The sequence below is a fragment of the Anas platyrhynchos genome, chromosome 9, assembly GCF_047663525.1.
Source record: "Anas platyrhynchos isolate ZD024472 breed Pekin duck chromosome 9, IASCAAS_PekinDuck_T2T, whole genome shotgun sequence".
Taxonomy (NCBI): domain Eukaryota; kingdom Metazoa; phylum Chordata; class Aves; order Anseriformes; family Anatidae; genus Anas; species Anas platyrhynchos.
The window spans coordinates 22,842,664-22,864,485 of record NC_092595.1 but is presented as its reverse complement, the minus strand read 5'-3'; the positions used below and the strand labels follow the sequence as shown (position 1 = coordinate 22,864,485).

Genomic DNA, 21,822 nt, shown 5'->3' with positions numbered 1-21,822 from the left:
TGAACACTTTTCAATGAGCTTACATAAACACCTCAACAAACATGTATGAGATCTACCATGAGTATCAGTTTAAAGAAATATTGTAATAATGAGACAGGAGAAAATAGTACAGCAACACCTAAACAAATTAAAACTGCAAAGAAACATTTATTTAAAGGTGTGGATAAAGGCTGGAGTCACATTAGTGCAGGTCCTAGATAATAATGTGACTGTGGCACTACTGTCACTCCTTTTTCCTGATTTATGTTGTAGCTGAGTTTAGACCATACTTACAGATAGTTTATTCATCAAAGAATCATTTCATTAATGACAGCAGAAATGCTGTTCCTCAAGACAAATATAAATGATTTATTTTTTTTTTTTAATGAGCAATACTTTATTTTTTTCCTGCTCATTCAGGAGTTACTGAAAATTCATATTCTGCCTGAGTTTTAGCCATATGGGAAAGCCCAACTCGCCAAAGTCACTCTCCCCATACTGCAGGTAATTATGACATATGGTATTTCCTAGACAGAGCAAGATTTATCTTAAAAACCTTCAACTTTTCTTAAATCTATTTTTAATTATTTGTCTCAGAAGTAGCTTGTTTCCTCTCTTTCTAACAACAGAAGTCAGAGTATACTTAAGACAAAATTGTGGTTATGCTACTAAAATCTATTTAGAGCCATGTTTCTTGCCTCTGGAAGGTCAGTCCAGGTGCTTTAGAACTCATTCCTCGACAACTGACCGCAAAAGCCCATGTTTGTATTAACTACTTTCACTTTGTCTAAAATGAATGTTGCAGCTGTTGACCACACATCGCTTACCAAATGGAAGACTCTGAAACAGAGTTCTGTTGTTGTTGCTTTTCGTTTTAAACAGAATTCTTTATCCAGCCATACCTCACTTCCACAGTCAAGCACAGATGTAGTGTTGCTACCCCCGTGCCTCCATGGGAACATACCTTTGGCCCCTGTGGCCCTGGAGGCCCTTCTGGACCGGGAAAGCCTCTATGACCAGGTGGACCTGGGACACCAGGGAAGCCTTTTTCACCCTGTAAACATTAAGAGAAAGAAGTCCTGAGAAAATCCTTGATTCTTTTTTTGATAACTTACTTTTAAGACATTTATTATTTTCAGTACCTCTTAATACTGTGATGGATTATCCTTGCTCATACTGACCTGTTCTCCTGTGTGCTGCCTAGGCCGCATGGTACCACTAACGTAACAAGCTAATTATGAAGGTATCAGAAGACATCAGTACACAAGTTTTCACAGAGCACCAAAGTTAATTAGCAGCATGAAAAGTTTAAGAAAGCAGCTGATACATATTTCTTCTTAATATTCTATACCATGCTTAGCCTCTACAAGAAACACAAATCCAAGTCCACTACAGTACTCCTAATTTGCAACTCGCAAACTTAATAACTGCTGCTGTACAGTAAGGTCGTTCCAAATCATCAGTACTTCTCTCTCTTCATGCAAGCCATGGAAAGAAACAGTGGGAGCAAAATATAGCAAAACTGTACAGATAGAAGAAAAGTAAGTTTGCTTTAAGTCACAACATTGTAACATTATTCTGAGTCTCAAAGATTAAGCCGCCCAATTACTTTTATATATATTTATTTCAAGGTTGAATTCAAATAAGCAAACAATGTAAAGGAGACAGAAAAAATTAAAGTTACACAAATGGAATAAAGGAGACTATGTTACAGTAGGAGGGGCATTTTCTTTTCTTTTTTCTTTTTTAAATTAAATATAATGAACATGCAAGTGTTATCCTGGTTAAAATAAAGTGCTTTGAGCCTAAGAAACTCACATAAAAGGTGTCTAACTCTTTAGATAGCAGCAGTTTAGCATGCTCAGTGTTACATCAGTGAAGAGCTGTCCACTTAAGACAGTTTACAGGACAGCTTGAGATAGGAGAGAGAGGATGGGGTTATTGATTCTCTTGGAGTCAAATTTCCTATTTTCAGAGGAGAGTTACAGAAAAAAAGCAATTGAAATTCTGCTGTGCAGAAGTTATCTTGCTGCTATCTTAGTAGTCAATGTACAAGGTAGGATCCAAAAGAAATCTTGAGGAGCTAAAATATTTTGGCTTGTCCCACCACCAATTTTCACCCCTCAAAATCTCCCAGCCTCACCAGATTTAAAATAATTTCTGAATTAAAAATAAAATAGATAAACACAGAAGATAATCCCAGAACATCTGAACACAACTGCAAGATGAGGCATTATGAAGTGTCTATGAGATCTGTATCATAAACTGGCATAGCTTTTTACAACAAATCAGTTTTTTCATCCGGAGCCATGCCAAGAAAGGCAAAAAGATTAATGCTGTACCGAGATGTGCCACTGGAGGGGGTGTGGAACTAACTCACTGAAGAACGACACAAATCCTTGATTCCTACTGAGCTTGCTAATCCTCACTGCAGCAAGTGGGGGGACTCCCTCCCGCCGCAGAGCAGCCCCGCATTCTCCTGACTGCTTTGCTCATCACCACACAGCACCGGCAGTTTTACCCACAGTGTCTTCTTGACAGGTCAACAAGATCAGATAATTCTCAGGTTGGCGATTTACTCAACATCGAACAGTTACGAAAACTTACTGGTGAATAAAATTGTCCTTACTTTCCACAGTTGTATGAAAAACTAGATCAGTGTAAACAATGCTTAACTATTACCTCCACATTTCTCAGTTGATTTACATGGAACTGAAGGTGACAAGTTTCAGGTTTTCACTCACTAATATCTTTCGTTTAGTGGGCATCTTAAGTTACGTTTTTCTTATTTTTCAGTTGGTGTCAATCTGCATGGCTTAGGACAAAGGTCAAACCCACTAAGAACATGAAAAACAAGCACTGAGATTTTTTTTAAAGACGTAGGTATCCTCCTTTACCACATTCAACTATGTTTTAGTAAAGAACATTTACTTTGAGATTACTTCTCTGCACCACTTTAGCTTTCTAAAGGCAAGATTAGTAGTGTTTACTGTGGTGCAACATGAGATACTTTCTTGGCAATAAAAGTCCAGCAGGGAAGTCAAAAGTAGTTCTTTACCAACCAGTTGCATCAAGCTGTGGGACTAATCATAACCGTCAGTCCATATAGACACTGTGGTGTGTGCAGATCTGAAATCTGTTGAAAAGGTTTAGTACAGCAATCACCGTGTCCACGGTTAGCCTGAACTACAACCGTGACTTCTCTAATAATGCCCCTTTCATTTGTGAACCGGTTGTTTTTCCAACTACAAGAAAGAGTTTGAAAGAATTTTTGGCATTTGTGTAATTCAGGTTTGTCTAAAAGCCACACTGAGCCTCTGCCAAGCTACTGCTGGCAACAGGCAGAGCTGCAGCTCTGTTGCTTTCGGTAGACTTGACACTGTTCCCCTGCTCCTGGCAAGGTGTTTGTGATTAGGACCCAGAATCTTGTCCTGTGTCTCGATCTGCGGGACATGCATTGTCTGTTGGATACCAGCACTTTTACTTTTCCTCCAGGAACCAGAAAATGCACAGGGGTCCAGGGGTAGGAGGGAGATGGCAAGGTCCTAACACAGAAAGAGGGAGGCATTGAACATGGCTCTGTTGATGCCACTACGAAGTTTGTAACAGGAGAGCTGCTGATAGTGGTAACTGACAGCAATTGTTAGGAGTTTGTAAAACGTTTGGTGGTTGTTCTGTTGGTATCCAAACATCATGAAACACCATAAACAAACTACTGCATTAAAAAATAAAAAATTATTAGTTAAACAGTGCGTCCAGAGCTACTTTAAAAGACTTTTTTGTAAGGTAATGCATTGCTTTTACAATTCTCCATAGACTTTGTTGACAGAATACTATCACACAAAATATTGACTCGCTAGTTCAACTCAATTACTAACAATTTTCCAGTATAAAATAATCTTAGGAAAAATGTATTTGCTCTTACCTTATTACCTTTCGTGCCATCACAGAAGCAAGGACTTTTACCTTTGCATACACAGCTCTGAAAAATAAAAAGACAAATTCTATAGTAAAACAATTTTTCCCATCATGTTGCTTGGGGAAGGGCAAATGAAAGCCCAATGGTTTTAGTAAGGTAATTATTTTATAGATAGTACAATTTAAAAAAATGTTTACAAAGTGTGGTAATTCTCAACAGAAGAAAATAGCTCATTATTCCTCAGTGCTGTCTTTTGAGACAAGTAAGGTCATTGCTTCCATTTAAAAGTTGGGGTAAAGGCCAAGAAGCTGTGCTTGACAGCATCAGGGTTATAATTTCAGTATGATGTGTGAAATTTAAGAGTTTGGGATCACAGCAGTAAACACTGATGATTCATTTAAAAACTTAATATAAACTTAAGTTAAAAAAAAAAAAAAACAACAAACAAAAACACAACAACAAGGATGTTCAGAGTGTAACTGGATAGAAAGCATGACTAAATTATCTAGCTCATGTACCCAACATTGGTTTTAGCAGTGAGCTCAGAAAGGGCTGCAAACCACATCTGAGATACCCTGGTGAGTATGAGAAATGTTAACCCCCCATGCTGTGATCCTGCTACAGCTACCATGCACTCCATACCCAAGCCAACCAAGTCGGGCTGCAAAGGACTTTTTTTTACACTCATGGTAGATACGTCCTATTTCAGTGGAGTGGAGGAGAAAAAGCATCAATATTAACATAAATATTGTACATACAAAAGTATTATTAAGGCTACTGAAGCAATATATTCCATACAGATACGGAGTAATGTGCATTTATTGTTCTCATTTGTGTATTTAATTTTTTTCCATTTATTTTTGAAGCTATTGCTGAATGACTTTTTCAACTGTACCCCTGTAGAAAGAAGGTTGTTCTTCAGTTTAACTTCTCATTTCAGTCTATTTGTTTATCACAATTACTTATACTATGGTACAGCTCCAGACAATAGGAAAGGGACAAATATCCTACATTGGCTATGATGGTATTTTCCAGAGTTTCATAAAACTCAGAGAAGAGGGAGGAACTATATTTCCTACAAGATTAAAGCCTTTAATATGGTATGGCATGAAATTTCTATTTAGATGCTGAAGACAGAATTAATTAACCCCTACAGCTGTTCATAATACAACGGCAGCACTGTTCCAAATTTGTAACTTTTCCAGTGGTGTTCTCAAAAAAGCAGAAAGCAAAAGATAGAGAAAACGTTCTCCGTGGCATTTTAAAAGGATGGTGTCAGATTGTCATTAAATTTGAATCTCTCTGTAGCAGTATGTTCAGGTAAAACATTTTACAGCATTGAAAAGCATCTTTTCTTCCCACAAGCTAGGATCGATTTCATCTATCTTTATCAGCCAAAACCAGGGTATCCGGTATCAGGTATCTGCCTTCCTTTCCTACACAGTTGATGGTGTCCATCTCCTTCCCTTGACTCCACACAGGAACCTGACAGCTAGTTTGGAACAACTCATTCCGTCTTTTTAGGTGCCTCTTTTCGGATGAAGGAAGGATGCTGCAGGTATCTGCTGTTTTCTGGGGGCTAGACCATTGCTGGCGGAAGCGGTCTGCCTTTTAGGTGAGAACTCCCTCTAGTAGTTTAAAAACAGATGCAGGAAATATTCCTCAAGTGAACAGCTATTTACAAAATAAAGCATAAATCAGAATCCATCAGCCATGAAAAGCAAATCCCCCAAGAAATCTCTGTGGCAATGTGTTCCATGGACAGATTAACAGGCAATTATGTGATGGTTCAGGCGAGGTTTTTAGTGTTGCAAACTTTAATTCTTTAGCAGATTTAAGAAGACTTTCTTCCCTAGATCTGACAGCTAGAGTTTAAGTAGCACTGCATCAGAAATTTGGAAATCAATGTTGTCTTGTAAAACAGAAGAGACATGACTATGCTATCTTTGATATTATTTTCATCAGTATAATTTAATAACCAGAGGCACAAGAATAAACAGGAACTCAGAACTAACAACAAATATTATCCTAATTTCTTCTTGGTGAGGTCTGCAAGTTTGCCACTGGGTATTCTAAATTCACCAATTGAATTATATGACAGGTATCTTAAGCCTTTAAGTATCAGCATAAAAGGATAAATTGATAGACATCTCAAAATAAATTGGGAATGGATTGTTTCCTATTCAATAACATTACCTTCCATCCCAAATAATTCTCTACAAAATAGTACATTTTACTGACACAGTTTTGGTACATGTCTGATAAACAGTAAAAAAAGGGTACCTGCTCATGTTGAGGTGTTCATCACACAATATGATAAAAGCAGTCTTCGCTTGCAGACACCACACTGTGCTGCTGGTGAGTTACTCAAGCTATCACGTTTTTAAGGCTTGCATATGAAAATTTTAAGTTAACTACAAGAGCTGTGAGACCCAGTTACTTTGCAAACTCAATTGCTAATACAAAGATTTAGCTTACAGATTTAGTAGCCACCTCAGCCCAGGAAAGGTGCCATTTAATAGGAAAAAATACTTGAAGCTGTCCAAATTCTCTGGATTTATTCAGAGTACCTGGGAGCACATCTTGCTGAGCAGAGTGAGCTTTTCTGATAAATACTCACAGGCTTCTACATTGCTAGTACTTGCCATCGTAATTCTACAGACCTTAATGGAGTTGTGCCTTATTTCTAACTACAAAAGAAAAAAGCAGATTCTTTAAAGTGTTTGTACGCAAAGCACAGTTTTCAGGACACGCAGAGAAATCACCAAGGGACATGACTCTTCCCTAGTAAGTATAATCTGCAGAAGCCCTGGTATGTACGGATACAGACGAAAATATTACTTTTAATTAATAATCACAGATTAATCCAACGTGAAGTTAAATGCATGAACATGTAAAAACTTATGATGCTACATAACTACTGAAGGTTACTAAGCCATTTGAAGAAAGAGAGCCTTTGTTCTTCAAGATGTCAGAATGCTTCAAATGTGTTTAATTTTCCATTAGTTAGCTTTCAAATCAATTTAGATCTTTTTGTGAACGCATCTCACTTTAAACTAAACTGAAAAGACCAAAGATGATTCTACATTACACAGACAGTTAGTTGGATAACACTAAATGTTTTGGCATATGATTTTTACATAAGATTAGACTATGCCTTCTGTAAAGGAGCTTTGAACCAAAAAGTCATTGCTCACTTACACTACTGATGTTGTCTGGATGTTTCCACAGCCTTGCAAGATGCCTGCAGCTTCTTTATCAAAGGGTCATAATAAAGCAATAGTTTACTGCCAAGTTGTAAGATAGGGAAATTTAATATTAGCTATTAACAGATTATTCAAAATACTCACAATAACAGCTCTGTAAGTGGCTGCGTGTTTTTCAGCTTTGTGAGTTTTCTAATAATCACCTCGTTTTATTTCAAATAACCAGACAGGGAGATGGAACTAGATTTCTGATCCAAAAATCTAGGCTAATGAACAAAGCCAAGCCCTTGTGTGGATAACAAATGAAATAAATTAACCAATGAAGCAAAATTAAAAACAAAAACCATCAAACAAACAAACAAAAAAACCCACAACACTTTCTTGGAGTAACCTAGAAGAGTTCTTTTCAGAGAAGTTTTGAGTGGCAGTGAAGTAGCATGTGCATTTTAAATAATTCCAGCAGTGTACACTGAAGCACCTATTCTGCAGCAGCACATCTTCTGCAGTTTTATTCACTGGGTGACTCCACTATGGGGCCCCTACGATGGTATGTGTAATGCCGAGGTGCCCTTCCCACACTATGGGATTGGGTTCTGTGAGGCTCTGACCTCTTCCTTCCCCCAATTCAGAGACTAATGTAAGTATCTGTTTAAAAAGTGAGTCCTCTCCCTTTACCGAATCCCTCAAAGAAACAACAATGAAAGAAGGAAGAAAAACCATACTAGGACTGCATTGTCACCTAAGCAAAGCTCGATGTGGGTTCAGGAGGGCACCGCAACTCCCAGCACTACAGTCATGGTGGAGCATCAAGGAATGTCACCCAGCTCACAGCAATGTGCCCACAGACCTAGCTACACAGAGGATGTCGGGGAATGTATTTAGGGATATTACCAACCCCTAATGCCTCAAAGGAGATCACAAAGCATCAATGCAAGGAAAAAAAAAAAAAAGCAAACAATAGGCATTTCTACCAAAAGCACAGGCTTTGAGTTCTGTCACTCACATTTGGAGGGTAGTACAGTTAAGGGCAAGAAGATGAGGAACATACAAAAGGAGCCAGAGAGGAGGATGTGCCAGTATTTCTCCACACGTCAGTCCATAAAGACATCTATGACGACAGAGGAGACAGAGCATTTGCTTATTTTTCTAGATCTGGAGAAGAGTATAGTAGGTCAGCCATAATGGTCAGCTACAATTTGAAAATACATTATTTATATATTAAAAGGCACAAACAAATAAACCTGCACAAGGACAGCAAAGATCAGGTATCGTATTCCTTAAGCAGGTTTCAGATGAAGCCTACATCAAAACCACCCAGGCTGAGTAACAAAGACATTCAGATGAAAGGTGAGCTGAAATTAAATGTGTGCTGTAGGAACAAAGTAACCTGGTTGAGTCAGTGCTTAAATTCACACATTTGGCCTGATTGGTCTTTAATTTCATGGGTGAATGCCACTGATTCCAGGGGTAAGTCCTGGTTAACATAAATGAAAGATGACTGTGCAACATGAGGAATTTTAACATGAATTAAGAGCAGTGCAAGTGATATTCATTAATTACAGCAGACAGTAAAAATAACCCAGGTGTCTTCTCTCAAGTGAGTACTGAAGCTGTCACTTGCCTGCACTGCTGGTTCTGGACGCTGATCTGGCTCATTATTAAAAACGCAAGTCTGATTTTTCATTTAAAGTTCATTTTTATTGGCATCTCACCCATCCTGTAATTAGGTCTTTATCTTCTAACTTCAAAGATCACTGAAGTAGAACTCCACTAAAACATGAGACAACTTTTGTTAGACAAGATCTACTTTTCTGTGGTAACTCTTCTTTCCCCCCATCTTTCCGCTCAGTAATGGTATCCTGAGCAGCCTAAAATTATGCATGTCATGACAACACTCCTTTTTAAGTAGCAATAAATTATCGGCTAATTTCCCATTTTCTGTATTTTCTCTTAAATTCCAATAGTTATTAAAAATGATGTATCAGTGAGCCAATTCCTTTAAGAACCTTGTCTATGAATTTTCAGGGCTGCTGACACACGGAGATTTCTGAATTCTTCCTGAGCTGTCTCAGTGCAAAGCAATCACTTCACACATTCCAGCTGCATCTACAAACCACAGCTCAGACCAGAATAATATTGCTCAAATAGCTGATGTTCATATACTGTTTGAAACTACAGAATACCCATTCCTCTAATGTTCTCTGCTACGTGTTTTCTATTGCATCTAATAAAAATGTGTTTAAAATATTATCATAGCACCGTAGAAAGTCCTGAGTTGGAAGGGACCCACAAGGACCATCGAGTCCAACCCCTGACTCCACACAGGATCACCCCAAAACCAGGCCACGTGTCTGAGAGCGCTGCCCAAACGCTCCCTGAACTCCAGCAGCTCAGTGCTGTGATCACTGCCCTGAGGAGCCAGTTAAGTGCCCGACCACCTCTGGGTGCAGAACCTTTCCCTAACCCCAGCCTGACCCTCCCCTATCCCAGCTCCATGCTGTTCCCTCGGATCCTGTCGCTGTCCCCAGAGAGCAGAGATCAGCACCTGCCCCCCTGCTCCCCTCGTGAGGGAGCTGCAGGCCGCCATGAAAAAAGTTAATCATAGAATATCCCGAGTTGGAAGGGACCCATAAGGATCATCGAGTCCAACTCCTGGCACCACACAGGTCTACTCCAAAATTCAAACTATGTAACTAAGAGCACACTGTATACGCTTCTTAAACTCAGACAGGCTTGGTGCTGTGACTACATCCCTGAGGAGCCTGTCCCAGTGTGTGACCACCCTCTTGGTGAAGAACCTCTTCCTGATGTCCAGCCTGAACCTCCCCTGCCGCAGCCTGACACCATTCCCTCGGGTCCTACCGCTGGTCACTAAAGAGAATAGATGGGCACCTGCCCCTCCACTCCCCCTCGAGGGAAGCTGTAGACCGCGATGAGGTCTCCACTCAGCCTCCTCCCTGCCAGGCTGAACAGGCCCAGTGCCCTCAGCCGCTCCTCACACATCATCCCCTCTAGGCCCTTCACCATCTTTGTATCCCCTGAAAAAAGTTCCTAGTGTGGAAAAAGTTATATAAAGAAAACCTTTTTTTCTGAGTCTAAGATGCACTTGCATTAGGATACTTAGCTAGACCAGCACTGTTAGTAATTCCACCTAGACTAGTAAATACGTGACCTTGGCAGCATTTTCCTCTTGTTGCACAACTGCAAGCCACCACGTAGCGTACAAGGTACTGGAGAATGAAGCTCCCTCACTCCAAAACATTGCTATCATAACAAAATACCACTCTCACAATCACAATCTGTATACTAAAAGTTTTTCATGCATTCTAAGCATCAAACATGAATTCATTAAAATTATCAAAGACTATGAAGAACTTTGTGTTTTTTTAGTGATTGCTGGACCAGTACAACAAAACCGAATTATTAAGCCTTCAATAAGTATAGACAACATAGAGCAGAAATAGGAGATGATGAGATGAAGGAAAATATGTCAGTTCCCAAACCCTGAAACATTGTGTAGTCACTTGTGAACTGGAAGGCAGCCAGACATTCCTACCTTAGAAGACTCCTGTTAATAGCAACGAATGCTATCAGAATTCACAGCATTTTGCCTATCAGATGCATACCTTGCACCTGACACAAATTATTTCATTTTTACTTTCCATTACCAGAAACACACCTGCAATTTTAACTAATAAATAACTCAGTCAATGTCTTATGCAGGGAGAACTGATCTCGGAGGCTGTGGAAGACAACTGTAATGCTCCAGCCACGGTTGTTGTTGAATAACCTCCATTAAACACGTGTAATGGGAACCTTGCTCAGGGAATAGCTACTGAATCACTACCCCTCCCTGGTAACATGGCCCTTATATTACTGGATATGTGCTGCTTTCAGCATGAGGCATGGAAGAGAAGTCCTAAGCATTTATGATCTTTGGAAAAAATCTTCAGAACGTTTCACAGCAGCAGTATTTTGTGTCTAATTAACAAATACACAATTTGCAATCAATGTGAACGTACAACATATGCCTATCTGTATTTGATAAGAACTTCCTTGCTTTCTGTCCCTAATTTAAAGCCTAGAGTTACTTTGAAAAGGATTGTTTTTAATGTAATAGGAGGATGTATTTATAACTGCATTTGCAAATCAACCAAAAATCAATGGTAAATGACTGATATGGACAAATAGAAGAAGCTGCTGTAGATTAACAGTTACAGCCTTCCACTGTGTCACAGGTACACGGGTACAGAAACTCTCTTCACTTCATAAATTTAAACAGTTTCGAAATCCTGATCAGTTTTTAAATTAAAAAAATATTGCATAAGAACTTCGCTTGATGACAATTTTGTTGTTAGTCAAGTCTCTTCATTAGTAGTATTCACATTTGTTACAAGAAACAAACCAAGAACAAAAACCTGACACAGAACAGTGCAAAACAGAAACAAATTTTTTATAAAACTTTTGGTATCTCTCTCAGCCTCTGTTCAAATGAGGTATATTATGCACTTGAAAAAAAAAAAGACTTAAAACACTCTGCAACTCTCCTTCTGTACAACACGTAACTAAGCAGTGTATCCCCTTTTGCTGTGAACGAACCCAGCTGTGTGCAAGTTCCAAGAAGCTCCCGTAGCATCGCTGTTTATACTGTGGTGATGAAAGCATACCGCTCTGCCATCTTCCTCATAGCTCCACGTCCAGCTTCCACAGTGCCAGCCGCATTCTTGTCCAGGCAGATACAGTGCAATTAATTGCACGGTGCTACTCCCTTCTCCTCTCCAACTCACCAATGGTAAAGAATTAGGGAGTGTGAGAACAGTTGGGCTTAGCAATCTTCATTGTGCCTGCATGTTGTCATCCGTATGTTTGGATAAAACAAGTAAAATGTTGTCATTTAGAAGAAAAACACCCCTGAGTTTTCCCCAACTGAAATTTGCAAGCTCAGTGACAACCACCGTGGCCTGTGTTGTAGAAGCTGCCTAAAATTACTGTGTCTATGTAACTAAACCTGGCACGTTGTGGGCAGTTTTGGAAAACAATCAATTGAAATTAAATTGAATCTGTTATTTTTTAAGATACAGAATTATGCCCTCTTTAAGCAGAGGGAATGATGGCTTGCTTTCTTCTGCTGGAACCCAGGAGTTTTTGATGCAGTGACCACTGCCCTACTTTACAAGCTGTCTCACTGGGGTGGAAGATACTGTGATGAGGGCTATCAGAAACTGGACCTAAATGTTCACGATACATTCAAACTGGTTCAAACTCAAAGGGCAGTCCCATAAACACTATCTCTGTGTTTTCTTTTTTCTTTTTTTTTCTCCTGACCTTGAACAGGACATTGGGACAACACAAATAAATATTCTTCCTATCCCCAGGGAAAAAAAGATTAGGCAATTCAGGCCACAGAATTTTTTTGTGTAGCAAACTTAAGGGTGTTTAAGCAGCTTATTCATCCGTGCTCTTCCTTCCTAAGAGGAAGGCATCTTAAAACAGCAACCCAATAGCACAGAACACATATAATTTAACTAGTGAATTTTTGCCATCCTATCATAATATGATTAGCATTAGATCACAGCATTTCTTCCCAACTGTTGAGTGTGGGAATGGTATTCATTATAATTGTTGTCTCCTCAGGCCTGTATATTTGTATATTCATAAAATTCCTGGTGTGCATCTTCTGGTAAGTGGTGCAAATAGAAATGAAAGCAACAGTAGCTTGCTCAGAGTAAGCCTACTGGATATGCTTTGGTTTTTGCTTTTTGGAAAGGCTTTGTGACTTTACAGATGTAAAAAAAAGCAAAACAACAACAACAACAAGGTTGTTTTTTCTTGCAGCTTTCTCCACAAATGGGAAAATGCAGCTTCAAGTCCCAATTACAAAGCCTTCACTGAACCAGGCCAAATGGAAAACCTGTAAACCTGTGAGACTTGTATCCTATCACAAGACTTCTAAGTTAGAAAACAAGACAAAGAATGAAAACAAAACTAGAAATAGACTGTGTGACAAAACAGAACTTCAGTGAGCAAGAGAGATTGAGACTGTAAACAGTTAAGAAAAAAGCCTTTTTGTATTTCACTGTCCTCCTAAGCTTCTGTAACTCATGCCAGAATACTGAGCCTTCTAGTATTACTGTGTTAGGCAGCGGGGTGAGAATGTGACAGTAAAATAGATGACCGGACATCCCATACTAGTTGCACTTAATAGCAAAGTATTTTGTTTCAAAGACATGTTATGATAAACCAGCGCTAGGTACTGCAGAAGAGAGTGCTTGCACAGATCTCAGAATAAAATGGTGTTATTTCTATATGAAATGCAAAGCAATGAAGAAAGAACCAATGTCTGCCAGCCTAGTTTGATCATTTTAATATTATTCAGTCAGCAATATAACTTGAATTATATAGTTTTGGCTGAAAATATATTTACTTTGCAGATTTGTTAGAAAAAAAACGCAACACATTAAGTGTTACCAGTTCAGTTTTCACAGGCATTTTATGAAGATCACCCAAGGAGGTTTCAGCTGTGTGCTGCGGCCTGCAGCTCTAAACAGAGCACTTCACATTTCTGGGCCACCAGAGCAAGCTTACACATAGTGTAAGAGAGCTGAATTCTATCAATTGTGTGATGCACCACCATTAGGGCAATTCCACGAATTCATAGTAACTCTGGTCAAGGCTCAGTGGGAAAAACGTCCTTCTGCAGTGCTCTGACATTGGCCTGTTTATGAAAATGATGGCTGCAACTAATTGCAGAGGCAATCAGGATCAGAACAGTCTTGTATAAATTGGGGTCAATTATCAGAGTAACACCCCCACTGACTTCAGACTTGGGATCATATTAACCAAATCAAAGAGAGCACTTCACAAAGAATTCCTTCTATCATGCTCAGTGAACTCTTTTGTATGTTCAGGTGCACGTCGTCCCTTCTCAGTTGCCTCATGGGATGGAGCCTGGTGCTTCCAAAGGCCGGCAGAGAAGGCCATACATTCTCACTGTACCACTGATTGGTCCCTCCAGCATTTTGATTCCTAGATCCACAAAGCCAGTTAGCCTGCATCCCATTCTTACCAGACCTGGAGGTGCTCATGGCTGAGCCAGAACACTGTGCTGTTCCCTTCCAGAGCCATGTGCTATGATCTATGTGACAGGAATATGGTTTGTATATAATTAGGGAAAAATATCAGTGTTGCATAAAGAAGAGACTAGCTTACAAGTATTTGCCTGTGAATTTTAAAATTCCTGACAAAAAATAAAAATTAATTGTGGAAAGTAAACACTTGCATCTAGTCATAGCCAGTAAACATAAGCAAGAGAGAGGATGGAAAAAAAGATCTCTAGTTTTGTAGTCATTGTTTTTGTATTTTTTGTATTTTAACTCCCCTCCTTTGCCATGATGAAAAAATGCAGAGTAATGATTGATGCAAATACAGGATACAGAGTATTTGACTTTATCCTGTGAGCTAATACAATATTGTAGTTGTATTACAATGAAAATCCAGCACTAGCAGTAATGTGAGGTGATGAACAACTAACTTGCAATTAAGTAATCTCGCTCAAGTAGAAGCCTTTTTAATCCTGAACACGTCAACATGATGCTACCATAAAAGTGATCAATGCTACTAAGGAGCAGTTACCGATAAACTGACCCATGTCTTTTTCGTATTATTGTCACTTGATACAACAAACTTCAGGAAGCTTTTTTAGGTTCACATTTAATTTTAAGACATACATCACTGTAAACCAGAAAAGAAAAGCATGAATGATACTAAAGTCATGACACTTTCAGAATTGGCTTGTATGGGCACATCAAGATAGTACCAGCTCCAGATGCTGTTAAAGTTAATGAAAAGGAAAGCAAAATATTTTTTTTTCTGAGAGGTAAAAAAAACCAACCACATACATATATATATATATATGTGAGGAATGAGAAAGACTTCATTCCTTGCGGGAAAAAAAATAGATATATATATATATTATTTTGTATTATTCTAAGGTATTTAAATGAACAGTGGAAAAATCCAAAGGATTATAACATCAATATTCAGAGTGAAGGAATACATCAAGCAAGCTGAAAAGCCTTTTACATGGGAAGATGCTACTTCTGCTGAGTTTTCAGAAGATGTGATTAGAGCATGCCAGTGGCCAGGAATGCAGATAATAATACTCCCTAGCACGTGCCAGAAAGTTCAGGCTCCTAAGGACAGGGAAGTCACGACGGTGCAGGGCTGTGAGGACCAAAACTTGCTATATCAAACAGCAGCAGGCAAAAAATAATAGTTTTATTTCTTGTCTTTGGGAATAAACTGCTTATTGAGTGATTAAGAAACAAATAAAAAACTTTTATAGATTGAAACATCTTCTAACTTATTCATACAGCTGGTCAAATATCAATTAATTTTCATATGAAATGCAGCATGATTTTAAAACATAAACAATGACTATTTCCTTGCAATGGCAGTCCAGCTAAGATGCACTGACTTATTCAGTCAGTTATTATAATGAATCACTTCATGCCAGTTAACATTAACCACTAATTAGGATGTCAAATTAAACTTCTGGTTTTAAAGTTCCAATTTCCTCCATCATCTAGAAAACTTCCTTAGATTTTTTTTTCTGCAGAATATAGCGGAAGAGCAGAAACTGACACCTGAATCTTAAACTGACCTCGGTTACCTGTTGTAAATCCAGTTTAATCTCAGACAACGTTTGAAATCTGAACTTTCAGAGAACCACTGAATCGCTACCTTGCATTCAAGCTCTGCTTAAACAGCAAGATTTCAGTAGAAATCTCGTAGAAGTGCAGACACTTCTCACCATCCTACATCGTGTCTTTAAGCCCTAAGCATACACAAGGCTCTAGTAATGACAACAATTTAGCAAACCGGTACCTTGGAACTTCGTGATTTACCCTTAGCAAAAAGGCTGCTGATGAACTGAGGTACCCGAGTCTGTAAGACTGGCGAGTACTCCAGTATCCTACTGAGCATGCTAGAAAGTGCGTTACTGGGACGTATGTGGTCTCCTGTCAGCACACCTCTTTTTCCCTTGTAGTTAAAAAACCAACACAGGCAGGACAGAAGGCTAGAGACAGCGTGTGTGTGCTGGGGGAGGCGCTCCTGGGGCACTGCCCGTGCCCGGGGGCAGCCCCCCAGCAGCGCACGGTGATGCCCGTGCCCTAGGAGCAACGAGGGCGATGCGGGTGCCCGCAGAGGAGGAACGGAATTAAGAACAACCAGGCAGGAGAGGGAGGCAGGACCTAGTACAGGTTACTCGTCCGGCTTTCTACGCTGAGCCTGAAACAACCGTGCAGACAATTAGTGATTTAACGGCAGACGGGTCTGGTGCCTCTGCTCGAGTTAAGAACCGGGAGGTGCCGTAACTCCATAAATAAAGCAATTAGAGTTTTGTTACACGACTGGACGTGCCTGCGGGTTAGTCACAGAGCGCCAGGGAAGAACACGATGGGTGAGGTGCTGGGTCTGCTCCTGGACGCGGAACGAGACCATGAGAGAGGCGCAGTATTTTACAAGACACGTTATTACTAATTAGCAATAGTTGTTTCAGACACCCTGTACGGCAGGAGCAGCGTGTGGCCGGTGCCCTCACAACGCTGCCCGGCGCGGTGCTGTAACAGGCTGCGAAGCAACCGCGCGGCCGGAGCGCAGCCGGGGGGGGGACGGCGCCCACCCGGCCCCGACGGGGCGGCGGCACCCGAGGGCGCGGCGCGGCTGGGGCAGGCGGGCGAGGCCTGAGGGCGGCCCCGCTCCCTCCTCGCGGCTCCGAGCGCGCTCCCGACCCCCGCACTCACCTCAGCCGCCGCGGCGCGGCCCGGCCGGAGCAGGGCGAGCAGCACCGGCAGCAGCAGCAGCAGCAGCAGCAGGGGCAGGGGCGGCAGCGGGCGGCCGGGACAGCCCCCGGCGGCCATCCCCGCGCTGCCCGCGGAGCTCGGCTCGGGCCGCTCCGACTCTGCCCCCCGGGGCTGCCGCCTCGCACCCTCCACAGCGCTCCCGGCCCCCCGGGGTGGGGACAGGGGACAGGGCTGGCCGGGGCGGGGCCACCCCTCTCCTCCCACACCCCCGCACACCCCGCGGCCCCTGCCCGGGGCAGCGCCGTCTGTCCGGCCGGCCGTCGGGCACGGGGTAGCGAGGAACCGGGGGCTCTCCCACCTGGGAGCTGAGGTGAGCGGAGGGGCGGCCCCGGGCCGTGCTGGGACCGGGATGGGGACGGGGACGCGGCCCGAGAGGGGTCGGGGGGGCAGCGCTGAGGTGCGGCGGGACCGGGAGCTGGCGGCGGGGCTGGGTAATGAGGCGGCGGCCAGCGGGTGGCTAATTGCACGCTGCTGGCCGCTGGCAGCCCCCGGGCAGGTTTTCTGAATGGCAGCGCGATTTGCGAAGTGTTGGCTGTACCTGAACTTTATCGCATCGGTGTTACTGACAGGCGTAGCATCTCGCCAGAAAGGCTGCCGGGACTGTGGAGGTACCTTGGCCAGGCCAGCCCCACCTCGTTTGTGGTGTTCTGACTACGGGACATCCTGTGGTAGGGGGTTTGGCGAGCGCTACAGGAGATACAGGAGAAGCCTAACTGTACAATATAATATATGTATCTGAATTGAGTCTGGATTACTCATGAGATAGAAATCTAAAGTCTATCATGAGCATAAAGCTAACCACAGAGCTTTGTAAAACAGCCGCTCATACAGGCATGGGAGGGGAAGAGCTGGGTCTCCGTTCAGTACAGTGCACTGTCAGCCCCCTCCGAAATCTGCTGTGAAAGCGAGTTAGTAGAGGCTACTTGTCCCCACAGCTAAAACATGTCTCTGGAAGAGCAGAGTATCATGATCAGTGCCAAAGATCTTGTACATCAAGACAGACATGATCATCTTTACTCTAAAATCCCAAATATTGATGAGAGCAAGCTGGCAGGTACAGAAAGAGAAGGAAAAAAAATCCCTGGTTTTCAAACCAGATTGATGGTGACGATATAGAGAAAATGATACCTCCGGGAGAAAATCACTAAATCCATCCAATTGTGAGATTCCCTAAACCAATCGACTGTATCCGTGCTATGACTGTTATGCAGGAATACTGCAATAAGGACAAAAATGTGGCCTACAGTTTATAAGCCATAGGCATCTGTACATTGTAAGCACCTACATGTAAATCCATTGCTGAAATTCAACATTAGAAGAACTGCTGTAAGAGAGAAGGTAGCAGAGCGCCACACAAAAGTGAAAACAGGTGTGAGGTTCTCTGGGACAGCAGGGTCAGCGGAAGAGAACGGTCAGAAATGATGAAAGTTCAGACGCAGGATGAATGGTATAACTCTCACTGAGTAAACAAGAAGATACTTAATTGGGGCTTTTGAATACAAATATTGGATGAAACACAAAGAATACAAAGAAATATTGGATGAAACAGAAGAAGTTAGGAAAAACACTATGAGGAGAAAAGAATATATGCAGAGGTCCTAGTGAATGAAATACTGCTATAATACAAAGCTATTAAGTCAGTTTTCAAATGATGAAAACCCATGTGACAATTTCCAAAAAATAAATCAACAAGGCTAAAAGCAAAGATGGGAAAATACTGATAAGGGATCTGTGGTCTTACTTCATCAGAGTCCCTAAGTGTGAAGTGGTCTTCCTTCACGATTGTTGTCTAGAGACTAAACACTAGGTTATGTTACAGCATGAGCTTTCTCTGCACTTTAAGTGTTAGGTAAATATTCTATGGCGGTAACTTTTGTGATTATTTCAAAACGTAAAACATGAGATCAGATGGCTATATCTGCCTAAATAACACTTTACAATTCTTATATTCTTCCACTGGCTGCTAAACACTTTGAACTACATGAAGCTTGTTCAGAAAATGATGGGTTTTAGGTGGGCATGATGAAAAAGCAAACAGAGTTAAGTCTTCCACTCATGCTTTAAGTATGATTTCAAATTATGTCAATGGGTTGGATCAAAATTGAATTTAATTTGAAAATTAAAGCTTCTGTGCTAATACAAAGCAAGCATACCTAATTGAATTTCTTCATCGTTTTCAGAAGCTGTCTGGATAATGAAATAATGACATGGATAGCAGGCAACGAGAACAAATTTCTGTGAACTCTAACACTTTATTACTGGCTTGGAATTTCCATTTGAGGCAGTCCCTCCCTGTTGGATTTTAATGCCTCACAGTCTTGCTTATATTACTAATCTAAAAAAATCAGTGAGGTATCAAAGCATTTGTGCATCCTTCCTTCCTTGCTTGCTTCTTTCCATACAGATGAAAAACTGGGGCACAGAAATAGACTAAGAACTTGGCAGATGAAGGGAGTACTGCACAGTATATGTAGAGTGTGATCTTGCAGCATGGACTGGTTGTCTGTAGGCTGTTCATTCATTAGTCAGTGCATGGTAGTTTACAAAGTCTCTACCCTGGGATATGGATATACTGTGCATACACATAGGAGTCAATATTATTCACAAATTAGTTCTAGTTAGCAAGCCGTTACAGTAAATTACAGAAAGCAAAACAGTAATGTTTCCAGAACTGCACACTCATTTGTTTTACAAAAAAAAATATATCTGTTTGTTGAACAGCTGAAAGAGAGCGGCTGGTTTGCTGCAGGTTCGTGTCCTTGCTCCCTTCTCAGTAGCTGATTGCCTTTGCTTACTCAGGGGACTTCTTCATAGGAAGTGAACCCCTGGCTGTTTACTCTAGGCAGTGTTCAGTCTCTCAAAATTAACCTCCCCAGATTTGGAAGACTACAGCACGGAAATATAAAAGGTTCTAAAAACTTGTGCTATCCTAGGAAAAACCAAGCCTGTAAGTCTTCACTTTGAGATAACCTCTGTGAATCCTTGCCAGAGATACCTTATTCTAAAGGATTTCAGCTTTTGTCTTATTTGGGGTATGTGGAAGTCTGCACAGGACTTGGCCATTTTTCTAGATCTGTGAAGCTCGAGCTTACAAAAAAGTTGGCGCAGCACATTTTCATGTAAAACTACATGTATTCTGCTGGACCCAAGTCAGAGGTCACAAATGCGTGGTATAGTTAATTTATTCCAGCTTCCTAAATCCTGGCAAAAGCTGTGGAAAAAAATGTCTAAAAATAAAGTTATAAAATCTAGGTAATGTTTGCTATGAGTGTTGCCTATCCATGCATGTGAATATAACTCTTTACCTGAAACTCTGTAACGCTTATGCTGCACTCAGAGTAATACTCCTTTGCTCAGAAGCACATAGATGCCTACACACCAATCCAACTCAGTTTGCAGAAGATACTGCTAATTCTAGTCTTGATATTAATATCTAGACTATATATATATATATAAATATATATATAGTCATCTAGATATTAATATCTAGACTATATATATATATATAAAGTTCATTAGGTCTTTACACTAGAAAGGTGTCATCTTTTTTAAATGCTCTTACCCAAAACAGTAGGTATGATAGCTTTTTAAGAAGTAATTATGCAAGTTGCTCTTTGTTCATTATTTCAAACAGTGGGTGAAGACTACTTTTCTAGAGTAAAATCTTGTACTCTTCTCATGTTATCTGTAATTTCATATATAGTCCTCTTGAAATAATTGTATACATAATAAAAATGCTGCTTAATAGGGGTAATAGTGCCACTATAAAGTTGTGCAGTGTGATGTATTTCAATTGCTGACAAATTTTGGTTTTCCAGTAATTATTCTTGTAAAATTATACCTCAGTTATATATTTTAATATAAACAGGTTCAGAGGGGAAAACAAACACAGAATGGAATGGTGTCTGTAAACCATCCGCAAACAGAAGGAAACAGAAGACCTGCTGTTTTATTTTAAAAAGAAAAAAAAAGTGCAGATCATCAATCAATGTGAATGGCATTACCAAAGGATTCGTTTGAACGGATTAAGTGGCTTATCAGAGCTGCCTGGTGAGTTTTACAGATCACTAAATTTTTTTAACTAGAGTCACTGAGATACATTCTTAGCTATCAATTAAACAGTAATCACCAGTTAAATGATCTGCAGTCTGTCTTAAATTTTATAAGTATATAGTTTATATGATTTCTATTCATCTGTAAGTTCATATCATTTAAACTTAGGGTACTACACCATTTAAATAGTAGAGAACAGGAACTATAATTCTGAATCTGTTTTAATAGAAAAGATGTTCTTCCACCTACATTCTCATGTAAAATGAGAATGCACATTTGTAGAAGTAAAAGTAATGATTAAACCTTAATGCCTGTGCCAGAATAATTTTGCAGATGAGGGATAAATATTAAAAGGTATGAAGACAACTTTTAGAAACTATGATGAGAATACTTGCTAGTACTAGCTGTGGCAGGAGTTCTTTATAGAGGAAAATGATCCTAAGGAGAAGATGACGGCCAGTGTGACCAGGAATGTACAAAGAGCAATGTGTGAGATAAACAATTCCATTTCTATGATATCTTCCATAGAAAGTCAATGCAAACCCAAATATTCCCAAATTCGTAATAAACCCAAGTAACTGCTATGGCACACTGGTTCTTTTAAACTCATTTGTCACACAAATAACTCATTCTTTCTATTTTGGATAGTATTTCTGTCTTTATTATACCACCTGCACATGCGGTTTAAAAAAAGCCCACTGAACCAGTTCATCTTAAGAGTATTTCCTGTGTTTCCTATGGTTTCTGCCAGCTAGATTTAATGCTGCCAGTAAGTCTTATGGATGTAAGGTCATTAAGA

The 21,822-nt window shown here is 40.5% G+C and overlaps 2 protein-coding genes across 6 annotated transcripts in view; one reads left to right on the top strand and one right to left on the bottom strand.

Annotated features, from left to right (window-relative positions):
* Window positions 1–17,129, bottom strand: part of COL4A3 (collagen type IV alpha 3 chain) — a 61,966-nt gene extending 44,837 nt beyond the window's left edge. For both annotated transcript variants that reach the window (XR_011811307.1, XM_027464711.3), the window contains exons 1-3: window positions 16,911–17,129; window positions 3,905–3,961; window positions 944–1,033 (exon numbers count right to left, since the gene is read on the bottom strand). Coding sequence is in view for 1 of the 2 variants with exons in the window: in XM_027464711.3 (XP_027320512.3) it covers window positions 944–1,033; window positions 3,905–3,961; window positions 16,911–17,027 (264 nt within the window). In the remaining variant the exon portion in view is untranslated. The remainder of the gene's footprint in view (window positions 1–943; window positions 1,034–3,904; window positions 3,962–16,910) is intronic.
* Window positions 16,550–21,822, top strand: part of COL4A4 (collagen type IV alpha 4 chain) — a 70,135-nt gene continuing 64,862 nt past the window's right edge. For 2 of the 4 annotated variants that reach the window (XM_072042369.1, XM_027464697.3), the window contains exons 1-2: window positions 17,114–17,280; window positions 20,839–21,020. In XM_072042369.1, the coding sequence (XP_071898470.1) occupies window positions 20,965–21,020 (56 nt within the window). In that variant the 5' untranslated portion in view covers window positions 17,114–17,280; window positions 20,839–20,964. Of the gene's footprint in view, window positions 16,568–17,113; window positions 17,281–20,838; window positions 21,021–21,822 lie in introns of those variants that run through there. The other 2 variants (XM_072042368.1, XM_038183982.2) reach the window with 2 other exon arrangements.